Source organism: Vicugna pacos, chromosome 6 (assembly GCF_048564905.1).
Source record: "Vicugna pacos chromosome 6, VicPac4, whole genome shotgun sequence".
In the NCBI taxonomy this organism is placed as follows: domain Eukaryota; kingdom Metazoa; phylum Chordata; class Mammalia; order Artiodactyla; family Camelidae; genus Vicugna; species Vicugna pacos.
In genome coordinates this window covers 5,165,111-5,181,391 of record NC_132992.1, presented here as the reverse complement: position 1 = coordinate 5,181,391, position 16,281 = coordinate 5,165,111, and the positions used below count along the sequence as shown (strand labels likewise).

The window sequence follows — 16,281 nt, the reverse complement described above, 5'->3', positions numbered from 1 at the left end:
AGGGTCTGGTGAGAAGTGTATAGAAAGACAGCTTTATTCTTTAAGCCCTCAATAAAGCTTCCTGGGTTTCCCAGACCGTCAAGGCTCCAGTGATGAGAAATGGCCAGAACTTGGGAATCAGTGTGTATTTGACCCTGGTCTGTGAGCCCTAGAGCCCCCCTGCTGATGCTCGTCATATCTTTAAGAAGCAGACGGCTGGTCAAAAAGCATGTATGTGTGCATCTGTGTGCACTGAGAGGGAGAATATGGAGCAAGGTGTACACCAAGCAGTCTTAGCTCTTGCCCTGGCCCTGGATCACAGACTTGCATGAAGCAAGAAACTAAGTGTTGGTCCTAAGGACCGTCTCTGGTGGATTTGTAATTTAGAAATTATTACAACAATGAGTAAAAATCATCAATATTTTGTTACTTCTGGATCTATTTACATATGCTGGGTGACAGATTTTTAAAGATCTGGAAAGAGAGGAGCCAATGAGAAGTTTCAAAGCAAAAGATCAGGAATCGACAGTGACATTTCCACAAAGCTGTGAGCCAATGGCACAAAGTCAGTGGTTTCCCTGGCAGAAGAATTTTTAATAATCTCAAGAGAGGAAGACCATGGGTTGAAACTGTGCTGAGACATTCCCACAGTGCAGAGCCTTAGCGAAAGCCAAGATGGTTTTAGCAAGACTTGATCTTAGCCAAAAGGCCAAGAAGCAATTAGCAAGACTTCTATAACCAGTACACTGTGTAAGAACTGGGTTTATTTTTGTCCCCCACTATCCCTTGGAACTTTGTTGAGAAGGCATGATCGTCCTCTGCCCATGGGTGAAGATCTGGGCAGACACAAGATTTTTGTCAGATTAAGTCTTCCTGTCACTTTTATTTATTTTTAAAACATTTAAAAATTTTTATCGTGTTTTTTATTTTTAAATTATTTTACTTTTTGCTTAGTTCCTGTCACTTTTAATTATACAGTCTCATTGCACTGAATTATCTAGTCAAATGTGACCCCAGAGCATGGTCCATGAGAAACATTCGTGTATACCTTTCCACCAGGGCTCTGTCATCAAAGTACTTAACCTTGCATTTCTCTCACCCTCCAGACTTTCTGGGCGGGAGTCAGGCCCCAGCCCTCAGCCCATTTCTGCTTGATTTCTCAGGCCTGAGTCAGGCACCACTTTTCTGGGTCTCCCAACTGCAGAGGACACATTTCCAAACTCTCTTGAGCTGTCCCCTTGAAATTCCTCTCAGTGATAGTGGTAGAAGGTGTCACTTCCTCACCCTTCTGCCAAAATGGGGGTTGGAACTCAGCATAGTAACAGCTTTATCCAAAGAAATCTCTTCATCAATCTTATTACCAAATCCTCTCTGTTCCCTCAAAACTTATATTCTTGAAGTGAATAAAGGGGTTCAAGAGCCGTGGAACAAGTTCTCATAGTTTCCTCTTAGAACCCTCAATTAAATTTGAAACAGTAGAGTTCCACTCTAATAACTTGTGTATTAGTTACTTACTACGGCATAACAAAATACCGTAAAACTTAGTGGTGTAAACAAGAAACATTTATTATCATTCACAGCTTCTCTGGGTCAGGAATTCAGGAGTTTGGCTCGGGGTCTGTGTGGTTCCAGTCAAGACATCAGCCTGACTGAGGCTGGAGGATGGCTTCCAACATGGTCCACTTATATGGTTTGCAATTGGTGCTCATTGGCGGTGGAAAGCCTCCATTCCTCTCCATGTGGAAGTCTCCATGGGGCTGCTTGAGTGTTCTCATGACATAGCAGCCGGATTCTCACAGAATGAGCTACTCAAGAGGTCAAGGTGAAAGCAGCAGTATCTTTTATGATCTAGCCTCAGAAGCTACACACTGTCACTTCTAATTCTTTATTAGTCATGGCAACAAGCTCTGGTTCCATATGGATGCAACTATTCAAGGGCATGAATACCAGGAAATCAAGGACCGTGGGGGCTGTCTTGGAGGCTTCCTACCACAACCTACTACACTTCAAATGACCCTTATCCCTAAAACAAACTTGAACAAAGTCCAAGTAAAGAAGGAGACCAGAAATTTAGATTGGTTTAATCAAAATTTCTTTGGTGACTTCTTGATCTTCAAAATTACATATGTCATCTGGCCTCTCCACATTTGTTCCTTATCTATAAATGGGTCCAGGACTTTTCTTGAAGGAAGGCAGGGCCTAGACCTGATCTTAAGGGTTCTTTTTAGTTCTCCTGTCTCTGTTTCTACATAATAATCAGAAAATAAAGCTTTGGAAATATCTTTTAGTATTGACATTTACACTGAAATTTACAATTCAATAAAAACATTTCAAGGTGTGTATAAGAATCATCTCTGTTTTATTTATTTTACAGAGTAATGATTGAAAGTGAACACATTTGGGCACGGTAAATACTTGACATGAAAATTAGTTGTATCAGGATGGGCATCAGAAAAATAGCAACTCATCTTACATATAATAACTAGAAAATATTTTTCTGTCTGATCATTTAAGCGTTACAAATCCTGAGAATGTTATACACTGAACAAACTAGGTACTACCTTGTAATTAAATCTTGCTTGGAAATCATCCTTTAAAAAAAAATGCCTTGAGGTACAAATCACCTTTACAAAGAGTTTAACCAAATATATCAAATGATTACAGTTCAGTGGCTCTTGAAACAGTGATTAGTCAGGTTCAAGGACACACTGTTCCACAATTTCCCGTAAATTGGGGTTCTCCATTGCAGCTGCCACTCGCTCTTTGTCATTTATCTGCTTGTTGACTGCAAAACACACAGGCAAAAGTTAGCAGAACTGTGTCAATATACAGCAACGGACAGTATTTTTTATCAGCCTGTTAAAACAGAATTTAACTCCTTGAGAACTTAAAGCTGGTTTTGACTAATTATTCATAAGTTTTGAAAGGGAGACTTGCAGAGAAAAAAAAACCCCAATGATTCCACTTTTGCTTTTCCTGAACCCCACCTCTGCTATTTCTAAATGGCCGTTGCCTTATTTCTCCCTGTTGGCCAGAGATCCTTTATACAAAAAGGGTCCTCTTCCCCCATTTTAGTACATTAACCCAGAAAGACAACACCTCTGCCAAGATTCCCTAAAGCTTTACTCGCTAGATCTTTGATTTCAATTTCAAGTACACAGCTCTCTATCCTGCCACCAAAGAAAAGAATCAAGGTCTCTTTAGAGCTTGTAAGTCGAGGCTCCTGGAGCTGGATATTCTTTACAGATGTGTAGCCACTGGCCTAAGCCAGTGAGTATCCACAGGACCTAACTCTAGTTCACCCAGAGCCCCACTGAAAAAATTTCATCCTTGATATGCCCAGGTTTCCCCACCTCAAGGAAGAACTAATAACTGATTTTGTAACTTTTTTGCAAATGACTCAGTAGATACTCGGCTGGCAGAATGACCTGGCATCCAAGATACAGTACTATCTGAAGCTGTTTTCTAATAATGGTTCAAAATTCACTTACTGTCTTCCTCGGTTGAGTGAGTTCCTTCGGAAATGTAGATTTCCAACTAGGAAAAAGTAAATTGAAAGCAAAACATTCAGAGCATTCTAAGATGATGGGTGAGTAGGAATGAACAATGGACTCAAGAGTCTAAGGACGAAAGCCGAAGTCCTGTTTCCAACATCAAAGACTTTGAGGATAAATCTTTACATTCCTCTCTAAAACAAGGGATGAAACTAGTAGGCTTTTTCATTTTGGTCATCTGGGGAAGGCCTGCAGGGGGGATTCCCATTACTTTTTTATGAATACGAACATACAATTTTACACGTGTGAGATCTCATACATGTTTCCTTCATGGATATCTCTCCTCTGTACCTCCTCCTCCCACATCAGTATCTAAACTTCCTCCCTGCCCCACCCCACAAGAAAGCCACATTAATAACCCAGGGTAGTTTCTTCTTTATTTTCCTCTGTACCCACATAATCTAACAGATTTCACACCCACACACACACACACACACAACCCCCAACGTTAGAAGTTTCTTTTTATTGCTTCCTTTACAAAAATGGGATCACAATATACAGTCTTAGTATCCTCCTTTTCTCATCTATTATTATCTTGATAAATTTATTCTCTAGTACAATATTGGTTAAGCTATCCCTCCTGGCCCTGCTGCATTGACTCCCTCAAATTAGTGAACCTCCAAGAATAAGAGCTTCTGAGATAAACCCACAAAATTGTTGCAAATCTTGTGGAAAATAAGTCACGCTATAGGTCGACTCTTCAGAGAACACTGGAACATATGCCCTAATTCTCATACACTTCTTTACTACTGAGATAAATGTTCTTCATCAGGGAAAAAAAAAATCACAGCCTATTATGGCTAAAAGAGCCCTTAAGGATCACCCAGTCCTCTCTTCTTTAAAAGACAAAATACCATATGAACTCACCTTGTGGTGCAATACTACCTCTTATTCTAAGCAACAAAGTAACAGGTGTAAAGTCACTCTATACTCATTTAAAATTATGTATGACTCGTTATTCTGAAAAATGGTCAATAAAGGAGAAAAGTCAAGTATTTACTCTGCTGTTCCTATGCGTACTGTACCTCAGGGACACCAAACAGTTGGTTTGGTGCGTGGAAGACTCAAAACCAATGACATGTCACCTCACACACCCTGGGGATGGTTATAATGAAAAAGACAGAGAATCATAGTAAGAGTTGGCAAAGACGTGGAGAAATCAGAACCCTCACACACTGCTGGTGGGAGAGTAAGAAGGTGAAGTGGTTGTGGAAAACAGATTGGCAGTTCCTTAAAAGATTAAATACAGCGTTACCATAGGATCCAGCAAATCCGCTCAAAGGTAGAAAAGAAATGAAAACATATACCCACAGAAACACTTGCACACAAATGTTTTACAGCAGCATTATTCATAAAAGACAAAAAGTGGAAACAACCCAAATGTCCATCAACTAATAAAACAGATAAATAAAATGTGATGTAGCCACACAACAGACTAGTATAAGGCAATAAAAAGAATGAAATACTGATACAAGTATGGATGGGTTCTGAAAATATTATTCTAAGTGAAAGAAGTCAGTCTTAAGAGATCACAAGTTATATGATTCCATTTAAACGAAACATCCAGAATAGGAGAATCTAGAGACAAAAGTACATTAGTGGTTGCCTAGGGATTGGAGAGGGTTGGGGAGAAATGGGGGAGTGACTGCTTATTGGTATGGGGTTTTTTACTGGGATGATGAAAATGTTTCAAAACTGATAGTAGTGATGGCTGTACAATAATGTGAATATACTAAATACCATTAAATTCTACACTTTAAATAGATGGTTGTATGACACATGAATCAAATCTCAATAAACCTGTTTTAAAACATCCTCCTTACCTTATGTTTAAACGGTAAACACCGCTGAAGTTTTACTCTTAAGCACAGCCCTGTGGTGGAAAAAAAAAAAGCCCCAATTAACTCCTCTTAATTGGTTCTTGAAAAAGCATACAGCTGTGTCTAGGTGTCTCCATACATTATGGTACCTGAAAACAGCTTGGTAGCAACTTTAGATAAATTCACTCATTAAACTTTATTGAATGCCCACAACAGGCCAGGCCATGCAAATCCTCAAAACCAAGTGAGAGCCATTTTTAAAAAGGACCACAAGCAATCTCTCAAATTTGGAATCCTCTATGCCTGCAAGGTACAAATAGAGTTGTTTTCCTAAAACAAGCTCCTCTGAAGTTCAGTTTATCACAATGCTAAGTCACAGCTCAGTAATTTTTTTTCCCAGTTGAGACTTTTGAGAGAAATTAAAAGTCAGTTTAGAACAGAGCCTCAGTACCCAATGTTCCACTTCTCCCCCACCACAAAATAAGGAATATAACTTTAACTAAATCTACACCCCCAGACACAGAAGATAAATCCAACTGTGTTTATTATGAAGAGAAAGTGTTTCAGTAATGAGTTTTCGAAAAATAGAGTCAGAGTGAATTTCTAGTTCTCTGGCTTTGCAGGCATTTATTTGGAGCAATTTATTTCCTCTCCCAACTAATACATAAGGGCTTGTTTGCTATAAGAAACATTTTCTTGGTATTTTGGCTTGATTAAAATCAACAATAACAAAATCCCCAAACCATCCCAACACAGCAAAATATAATCGTTACTAGAGTACCTATCTTAGGAGGAGGTATGAAATTAATTTGCTTTTGGTTTTCTAGGTACCATTAGGTTTTCTAACAGAATCATACGAAAAATTTCAGAAAAGGAGAAAGGATTAGATGAGCTACAATGAGACTAGGCCCACCTTAGAGTCTAGAACACAGTAATTCCATAATAAATATTAGGGATTGCTAAAGAAAATATGTAATTTCCTAAAGAAGAGTATCTGCCTTAAAGCTTATCTGGAGGGTTCCCCTCCCTCTGCTCCCACATTGTCTCCTTTATTTGTTACTTGTGTTCCATCTGAGCATCCTCATGTGTTCTAGTCACTGCTGGGAGGTATTTTACCCATAAAGTAAATAACAACTGTTTTACAATTTACAGAACACTTTCTTCAGTTTCAGTACCCTCAAGATAGGCAGGACAGCATAACTGAGACAGACACTTTGGGTTCAAAAGTGGCTCCACTGCATACTAGCTGTGTGACCTTGGGTGAATTACTTAACCTCTCTGAGCTTCAGTTTCCTCACCTGTAAAACAAGTATTATAATAGGACTACTATAAATAAACTGTTAGGCAATGTGGTTAAAACAGCGGTGACACACATTAAGTATCCAATAAATGTTAGCTATTACTGTTTTATCATTTTCGTTTTACAGCCAGGAACCAAGATAAGTGATATGTTCAACATTGCGTGGCTAACAAGTGGTAGAGCTGGAAGCTAAACCTAGACTCTCAATCCTAAACCCTACACATCGGACCACACCTGCCTTCAGCCATTCTTGTCTAAGTTAACATAAAAGATTATCAATTCGTTTCTCTGCCCTATCCACTCACATGTTTCAGTATTCCTTGATTTCAAATTACTCACCAGGGTCAATGTGGTGGGGAGAACCTAAGTAGTCAGGGTGGAACTCTTATTCAGGTGCCTTTCTCTGCTTAGTACTACCTGCTCATAGGAAATGCCTCCTAACACATCAGCCAGAAAGAGGGCTCTCTTCATCAAGGGTTCCATCATGTTGATAGAACATGATTGCTATGATACATCACTAACCTACCCTCTAAAAAGCCACAGGTCTTAACTGAAACCTGTATCAAAAGGGCCAAAAAAGTGGCAAAATTCCTTTCAAGAAGTGTACAGATCTGAAAATATCAACTACAGTCTAATCCTGGGACCTTTACATACAGTTATTTTTATTTCTTGTGCTCTCTCAATCTTTGTCCACATAAACACAGTTTTTCAGTAACTGCATCAAAATGCAAATTCAACTTATCATTCAAGTATTTTCATACATTTACCAGATACTTTGATTCCTTGAATATATGCATCACTTTGAACAGAAATATGAAATTCCATGATACTGATGTCATTTCCTTATTAACAGATACTACAGTTTCTTCCAGGCTTCATTATTATAAATTTACTGTAAATGTTTTGCACACACTACTATTTTTTCTACAGAGTTATTTCCTTAACTTCTGGGTCAAAGAGTATAAACTTTTAAATAAGGATTTGCTAATATGTACCCAGAGATTTAAAAATATTTATAACATATGACCCAGTAATCCCACTTACAGGAATTTATCCTGAAGTAATAAGCAGAGATAAATAAAAATATTTACGTATAAAGCTATTCATCACAGTATTATTTATAGTTGTGGAAAGCTAGAAGTAATCTAAATTGGTTATTAAAATGATGACATATTAATGTGACTAGCATATAATCTATATGACCATATAATATTTTATTTATTTATGTTTGTATTACTTAATTATTTTTAATTTGGGGAGGGAGGTAACTAGATTTATTTATTTTTAAAGGAGGTACTGGGGTTTGAACTCAGGACCTCATGCATGCTAAGCATGCGCTCTACCACCTGAGCTATACCCTCCCCCCAGTATATGACCATATAATAAAGAATAGTATCTAAGGAGAAATAAAAAACATACCTCATCTATTTCATGCTTTCTATTACTTAATCCTTACAACTCTGCAGTTACTCATATTATCACTATTTTACAGATAAGGAAACAGGCTCAGAAAGATTAAGTAACTTGCCCAAAGCCATAGAGGGACAGAGCTGATAGAGCTGGAATTTTAGCCTAGAGCAGATATTCCCTTTTTTTTTCTCTAAGAGCACATATTCTTGTGGCAACTCTTTAAAATTTTCTTTACACTTTTGTGGAGTTTCAAAATTACTGCCAGCAAATGTTGTTACTTTTATTAATTAAAAAAAGAAAATAAATATTACTTTTTGATAAATCAACTTGCTATAGGCTCCTAAAGACAGGTAATGGTCCTTCTATTTAAGGACTTATATACCAAAGTATTTTAAGACATGCCCTTCACATCAGGATAGCAGCAGTACTTGCAATATTCGTTGATTCAGAAAATGTCCAATGACAAAAAAATAAATATGCATTCAAAAATGTTTTTTCTAACATTGGAATTTTATAACCATGACAGTATCTATGGATTCACAGACACTCTAGTCCCTCAAGATGTGGCCCATATGCTGGAAACCACTTATGCAGGGATTCCAGGTCCAACAAGTGAGAAGAGAAAGACAGAAATCACAACAGTAGCAGAACAATAATCAAATATTTACCTTTTCAATCTTCTTTATAAACTTGTCTATATTTAAATAGATAGTATTCCCAATGTTCGAAAACTTAAAAATATAAAAAGGTATAAAGTCTCCCTCCCACCTTGTCCCCCATCTGACCAGCTCCCACCATCACTAATGCCCACCCCCTCATTTCTTATGTTTTTTTCATGATATGCCATCAAATATAAATGTATATTTTTGCCTTTCTTTACACAAATACAGCAATATTATTTGTATGTCACAGAAATATTTCCATATTAGTACAAGGAGAGCTTCCTTCATTCTTTTTCATAGCTGCATACTACTCTATTGTTAATACACACTATCATTGATTATTTAATTGATCTCCTACTGATAAACATTTGGCTTGAAATAAACTTTCTGTATCTTCTTTTTAACAAAGTGTATATTCAAAAGATACCTACTGTATATCTTACTGCCAACTAATCCAACATACTGGGAATGCAGCCTCTCAGAAAGAAAACTACCTAAAAAAATACCCTCCCACCAGGACTTCTGCCCATGCCACAGAGTACCTACAAGGAGAAGATGATGAGGGCAGAGTGCTAGTGTGACAACACCCATCCCAGTCTCCAGGACTGAGGAGAGGAGCTGGCCTGCACTCAGCCTCCACTGACTGTAAGCATGGACACCTTAGAGAAGCAGCAGGGTGCAACTAAAGGAGACACACACTTAAAGTCAGGAGAGCTGGGTTGGAGCCTTAGTTTCATGATTTCCTGGCTATATGATTCTGAGCAAGTCACTTAAAGTCTCTGAGCCTTAGGTTCCTCATCTATAAAATGAAGATAATATTAACTCTCACAAGCTAATCGTGAGAACTACAGAAACTATTAAACCATGAAGTGTGACAGATGATGCTAATTGTCATTGTGGGTCAGTATCATCTAGAATAATTTAAAATTAAAAAACAGCACACATGCTTAGCATGCACAAGGTCCTGGGTTCCATCCCCAGTATCTCCATTTAAAAAAAAAAAATCATCAAAGATACCCTCCCCAAAGTTAAATAAATTAAATGGTTTTTAAAATTTTTTTAATTAAAATATATGTGGATATAAAGTCTTACCAATAAGAGTTGCCAAAGAGCAATGAGGTACTGTTGGCGTGAACCTGATAATAACCAAATAGTCATCTTCATTTCTCTCTTGAACCTCCACACAACTTTCCGTCACCACTTCCAGTTCTTCTAAAGTATTGGGCTTCTCTGGGTCCCGGATAGTTCGAATCAAATCTAAAGAATCGTCAGAGACAAGGTTTTATGTTAAAACATGAATATACTGAATACAAATCATTTTGCCAGTCCTAATCCAAACACTGACTTCTTTTTGTCTGAGCAAAGAGTACAGCCACTCCCCAGATTTCTGAAGGAAATTTCCATGACTAGTCTCCTTTTGAGAAAACCATTTTCTCAGATTATTATTAGATCATGTCCAGTTTCTTGGATCTAAAATTGCAGAGAAAATACAAGAACGGGGAAAGTGTCACAGAAGTTCAAGCAGAAGAAATAACTTTTAGTTTGGGAGAATGTAGTATCAGGATTCATGGAAGTGGAACCTGCATCAAGTCTTTAAAAATGGGTAACATTTCAATATTTGACATTTAAGTTGAAGGAAAGTAAAGAACAAGTTTAGTTTACCAAGAACTCAGCCTAAGTGAAGAAGTTATAAAAGTTTGGGCCTGATCATCAAGGGTCTTTTAGGGCCAGCCAGAGGCAATAGGATGTCCTCAAGAGGTTCTGAGTAAGTGACTGACATGGACAGCATGACCCTGTCAGCTGATAACTCATCTACCAGAAGGCAGACTCAGAACAGAGGAGCAGAGCCAGGGATACCAGCTGAAAAACAACAACATGACTGACCATGATAAAAGAGAGAAGGGGACAGATGAAGTAATTTCAGAGGCAGAATCAACAAAATCAAACACCTGTTTGAATACAGAAGACAAGGAAAAGGAGAAAAGGAATGGCTCAGATTTTAAGACTAAGTGTCTGGGAAAATAAAGATAGAATGGGGAAAAAAAGGACAGAAAATATAAGAAGAAATTTGGGGAGGGGAGAGCTGCAGCAAATGGATTACATTCTGTATGTAATAATTCTGAGATGATTAAGGGACAAACCAATGGGACATTCCAGCAAACGCTGATCTGTGGTGAGGTTTAAGAGAACCAGCGCTAGAGGGGTTGTTGAATTCATGGGATTCACAAAGAACAATAAGCAGACCAGTAGTCTAAAACCTTGGCTGAACAGCAGAATCATTAGAAATGCTTTAAAACAAAAGCAAACACTGATGTGGGAGTCCTACCCTCAGGGATTCTGATTTAACTGACTCATAGTACAACCTGGTCACTGAGACTTTTAAAAAATTCCTCAGATTAATCTTATGTGCAGCTCAGTTGGAGAATCACTAATGTAAGGGGGAAAAGACCCAAGGTTTGTGGGAAGTACCTTATTTAGGGATCAGAAGGAGGAAGAAAAGCAAAAAGAAGCAGAGAAGGAAGAGGGGGGTGGTTAACAACATCAAATGCTGCAGAAAAATTCAGGTTAACGAGAGGTAAAGCGGGTCTTTGATCTGTTACTCAGGAGGTCACCTGTAAGAAAGCATTTCCAGTAGTGAGGTGAAGGTGGAAGCCAGCTCCCAAAAGAGTGAGTAGGACCTGAAAATGTAATCCGAGGGCTCAAGAAGGGAAAGAGGGAAGGGCAAACAAGGGACAGTGGGTTTTGAAAAAGCTAGAACAATGACAGGGATAAGAGGAACTTGAGCATCCTTTGCAGCCCAAGGGGAAGGATCAAATAGAGGAAGAGAGACTGAAAATTTATGGGGGGAGGGTGAAGAGGAGGCCAGTAAAATTAGCAGAAGAGACTGAGACCAAAGATATAGGAGTCTGGGTTGGCCTTGGAGAGGAAAAGATTCCCTTCTTACTCTGAGGTTGTAGAAAAAGATCGAAAACGAGAATGATAAAGAGAAATGGTGAGGTAGAAAGAAGCAGAGGGAGTTCACATAAAATGGGCTTTTTGTTCTCAAACCCGAGGTTTTGTTCTATTATTTAGAGCACCCCTGTAATCAGAAATGCAGCTGGGAAAAAACAAGTCGAACTCTGTCCTCTCCCCGGCATCCTCTGGGCTTATCACTCGGTTAGAAACAGCATTTGAAAACAGAGGCAGGAAAAAGAGGATAAGGCTCTCACAAAGCTGTGAAACATGGGGTTCAGGGAAAGAGGGTTTTTTGAAAAGGAATTTGCTCCCCCTCATCCTAGGCCTTTCCCTGTAAGACTTATATACACAAGCTGCATTATGTTGTTTATATGCTACTTAATCCTGAAATTTAATCTCACCCCTTATTAAACTTCTCTACTTTTCTAGTGATTTGGATTTATTTCTTTAGAAAGAAAGCAATGTTGCTCTCCTCACATTACTCCCTTGACTAAAATCCTTCTACTTGCTCTGCACTGATAGTAAATTCTTCATTTATATTTAAACTTACAGTATGCAATTCCAACCTACATAAAACAATTTTTGACCACACCTCCACCGTTAACCGCAAACCCTATCCTGTAGCCCCGCCTACCTGCATTCCCTACACGTTATCTTCTCACCTCCGTAGTTTTTCTCTGGTGTCTTCACTTAGTGTGCCCTCTACCCTTTATATGTCCAGATCCTCCTAATTTTTCAAGGCCCAACTCTAGTGACTCCTTCTCCTTAAAGTCTTTCCAGATCCTCCAAGAGATTAGTGTCTCTCCTTCCTCTGAATTTCTGTATCTCGCATACAGGTCTATGGCCTTCTACTGCATGTAAGTTTTAAGAATTCAATATAAGTTTGAGGACAAGAATTATCTCTCCTCTAAAGTTGCACCTCCAGTGCCCTGCTGCCCCTAGATGCTGGAGATAGAGGCCTAACAGGACAGGAATGTGTCCATCTGCTTCGCAGAGATCATTCCACTCATATTTATCACCTGACTGAGGTTGATTAAGTCTTGCCCCTAAAAGGAGGTAAACTGGATTAGCTTCAAAGGTCTTTAACATCCCAGGCTTTTTTCTACTGGTCTATAATCCTTACCTCAATATTTGTTTTCTTGCGGTTAGATTTTTACCCTTGGGCAGCAGAAATCTCTGAACATTAGTTAGATCCAGTCTTTCTAGTTTTCAAAAGCAATACTAGTAAGTCCAAAAAAAGGCAAGTCATAAAGCAGTTGTGAAGTGATGAAAAGTGCACTAAGTTTGGAATCAAGAAGATAGGGGCTTTGGTTTTTGCCCTCTCCTTGCTGGCAGTGTGGCCTCCTAGTAGTTGTTTAACCACTCTAAACCTCTGTTGCCTCATCTATATGATTAAGATGGTCCCAGGGGTTGAATAATGGAAATATATATATATATTTTTTATATATATTTATATATATAAATAACCGTATGTGAGTATCCCTTTTTTGCACTCCAGGCTTGGGCTTGGCTGTGTTAAGGAATCATAAGTTCAAGCCACTCTCAGGGACCTCTGCCTACTGCCTCTGCAGAAGAGAGTGGCTGTGACCTTGGGCCAGTCCCCAACTCAGCAGTGCCCTCGGTGGTGGCAGGAGGTGGAATTTGGGTCTAGGGGCAAGGCACAGGAAGAAGACTCAAGTAGTGCAACCAGGCCGGCTTTGCTTCCAAACCAAGCACCCTGGACGCTTGCTCTGCCCAGAAGTCTTGAGATGGCCACTAGAACGTGGGGCAGACAAGAGAAATGAAGCGTCTGAGACCAGGATCGTCTTGCCCCAAGTTTAGCAAGAACCCAGGTTCTTGAAAGACCCACATGCCCGCGTGACTTAGCACCCCGGAGCAGAAGCTTCCCACGCTCCCGAATGCCATCTGGCAAAACCCCGGGATTCCATAGGCACCCTTCAGGTGAGGCCCTCGTTACCCCCGCCTCCACGTAAACCGCCAAATGCTGCCGTGGGTAAAATTAATTACCATAAACCTCTAGCGCTTTCTCTTCCATGATCCGGGGCTGCCGGGCAGCTCCCCGCTCAAAGAGGCCCGAGAGCCACAGGACTCTGCTCAGCGTCCAGGAGAGCAGTCCCGACACCCGCTCCATCCTCACGCTCCGCCATGCCTGGCGACTGTCCCACCCGAGCCACCGTCTCTCAGTAGCCGAGCCTCGCGATTTATCAACTTCCTGGTCTTCAAATGGGCCAAGAAAAGCCTAAAGGTCCAGGAGAGCAGAGAATAGGCGAGACCGGACGGAGCAGCACTGAGAACCCAGGGAAGGGTACCGCAAGGACTACAAGCCCCAGCAAGCTTTGCTTCGTTTCGGCGGGACAGAAGAAAAAAATAATCCTAGCGGCACGTGAGGCGCGTTGCATGCTAGGACATATGGGCGTTTTCCTCGGAAGACGGAGAGCTGCATTCTGGGACCTGTAGTCTCCGCTTGTGAAAGGTGGGGCAGGAGGTAACGGCCTGTTACCCACCACTAATTCCCTCGCTTAGCGCCTGGATAAGCTCAAGATGAATTATGAAGAGGTAGGGGAAAGGAGATCTTGATTTCTAGTGCTGGAGGAGCTTGGGCATGGTCTCTTCCTACTGTTATTTCTCCGAGGGGGCCGCTTCCAGCCCAGGTTTTCTTACTTCCTAGTTAGGCCGGAAGTGAGTTTCCGTTGCTGTGAAACCAGTAGTCTTTGGAGCGTAGTAAGATTAGTTAGGCGTGGAAGGAGGGGGCGGTTCCTTTTTGGTTTTCTCGTCTCGTAGGGACTCAGACCAGCACAACTTTCCTACCACCGCTAAAAATTTCTGCCAATCGCCTTCAAAGAAAACTTAGAGAGAGCTTTCCCTGTGTCCAGTGAATCCAATAGTGACATTGGAGATCGCCATCCTAAAAAGAACGTCTTAAGCTGTCTGGAGTTGGTGGCTGTTATGGATGCCAGTAACAAGTTTGATGATGTCAATTTTATCCATCCATCCCTCCAGTCAAATCTCAAACATTTTTTTGGATAATTTGCCAGACTTGGCCTACAAACAAAGGAAACAAAGAGGCCCCTGCCCTCAAGCAGCTCACGGACCTGTAAGGGAGCCAATCCCTGATGTTGAGAGATTTGCAGTTACAAGCAAACTAAACGTTTTTGATGCCAAGTTTCATAGCATCTGAATTGAAAGGGAAGTCAGGATTATCTTGCTGAATTACCTCATGACAACATCCCACTTATCGTTAAAGGTAAAGTTTTGTCTAGCTAATTTAGACTTTAGGCCCGCCAGACAACCAGTGAATAGTTTAGGTTCCAGGAAAATTTTGTTCAGAGTTTAATAATTCCCCTGCCATCTGTTCCACTACACTTACTCCACAGCAGTTGAGAGGATGATCCTAACTTTCTTGCGACCAAATTTACGACGCTAATGTCTCACCGCTCCCTTGAGGACTCCCGACTTCTCCAAGCAGAACTGATGATCTCTTTCACTATGCTCCCACAGCACATTATAGCACTGAATATGTTGAATTGTTAATTTACATGCCTGTCTCCTCAAGCGCCTAGCGGACCAGGAGCATTTTTATTTCTCTATCTCAAACGCGTAGCAGGTGCCAGGCACGCAGTAGATACTCAATATATATTTCTTGAATGAATTAAATGTGAAAAGAATAAATGGCAAAACTTTACTGCATCTGTTCAGAGACTCCAATCAAAAATATTTATTGAATTTCTATGAAGCCACTGTGCTTGGCATGGGTAGGTGGCATGAAAAGGTTTTTAGCCTTCTTTATCCATCTCCTTAAGAAGCCTGTTAGATAAAGCTACCCAACGCACAAAGAGCCCTATGAACCCGAGCGGCCCCTAGCTCCTCCTCTTCTGCCGCTGTGCCTCCTTGGTTAAGAGCGCAGGGTCGCGATTCTGCGCTCGGATTGGCTGGGCAGGAGCCGCGGGCCGGCCCCGCTCCGCCCCCAGCGCCTAGGTCCCGCCCCGCGAGTCCCGCTGGGTAGGTAGCTGCCATCCCCCTCCGCTCGGCTGGAACTGTTTGCTCGCGGCACTATCTCTCTATAAAGTTGTTGTTGCGGCTTCCGCCGGGGGTGGAGGAAGATGGCGTCGGGTGGTGGTGGCTGTAGCGCTTCGGAGAGACTCCCTCCGCCTTTCCCCGGCCTGGAGCCGGAGTCCGAGGGAGCGGCCGGGGGGTCAGAACCCGAGGCCGGGGACAGCGATACGGAGGGGGAGGATATTTTCACCGGCGCCACGGCGGCCGTGAGTTCGCACCCTTCGGGGCAGGCAGACGGGAGCCCCAAAAGGAAAGAAGAGGCTAAGCGAGGGTCGGGGAGGCTGGGCATAGTGGGCCTGGCGAGATCTTACGTTGGTGACAGTAGTCGTGGCTTGGGTCCTGGATGACCACCGAGACGTAGGGCCTGGCTTCCCGGCCGCTGGGCGGACGGTGAGGAGTGAGGGGTGTGGTGGCCTTTCCGTGGAGGTTCCTGACAGCAAAGAGCCGCTGAGGCCGGCATTTGTGATGACCCCACGAACCCGCGGGGCTGTTTTGCTGGTGACTTCCTGCCAGGTTGATTTAATAGATCAAGAGGATGGGGTTCGGAC

General features: G+C 41.3%; 2 protein-coding genes across 4 annotated transcripts in view; one reads left to right on the top strand and one right to left on the bottom strand.

Moving 5' to 3' along the window:
* Positions 1–2,317: 2,317 nt before the first annotated feature.
* CIAO2A (cytosolic iron-sulfur assembly component 2A) lies at positions 2,318–14,024 on the bottom strand. Its single transcript, XM_006209575.4, has 5 exons — positions 13,688–14,024; positions 9,818–9,982; positions 5,357–5,406; positions 3,471–3,516; positions 2,318–2,764 (listed from the first exon to the last, which is right to left on the bottom strand). Exons 1-5 carry the CDS (start codon positions 13,809–13,811, stop codon positions 2,667–2,669), a joined length of 483 nt encoding a protein of 160 aa, XP_006209637.1. The 5' UTR covers positions 13,812–14,024; the 3' UTR covers positions 2,318–2,666.
* A 129-nt stretch (positions 14,025–14,153) lies between these two features.
* SNX1 (sorting nexin 1) overlaps positions 14,154–16,281 on the top strand; it is a 32,869-nt gene continuing 30,741 nt past the window's right edge. The window contains exon 1 of one of the 3 annotated variants that reach the window (XM_072962266.1): positions 14,154–14,236. In XM_072962266.1, coding sequence (XP_072818367.1) covers positions 14,222–14,236 — 15 coding nt within the window. In that variant the 5' untranslated portion in view covers positions 14,154–14,221. Of the gene's footprint in view, positions 14,237–14,416; positions 14,925–15,748; positions 15,940–16,281 lie in introns of those variants that run through there. The other 2 variants (XM_072962265.1, XM_006209576.4) reach the window with 2 other exon arrangements.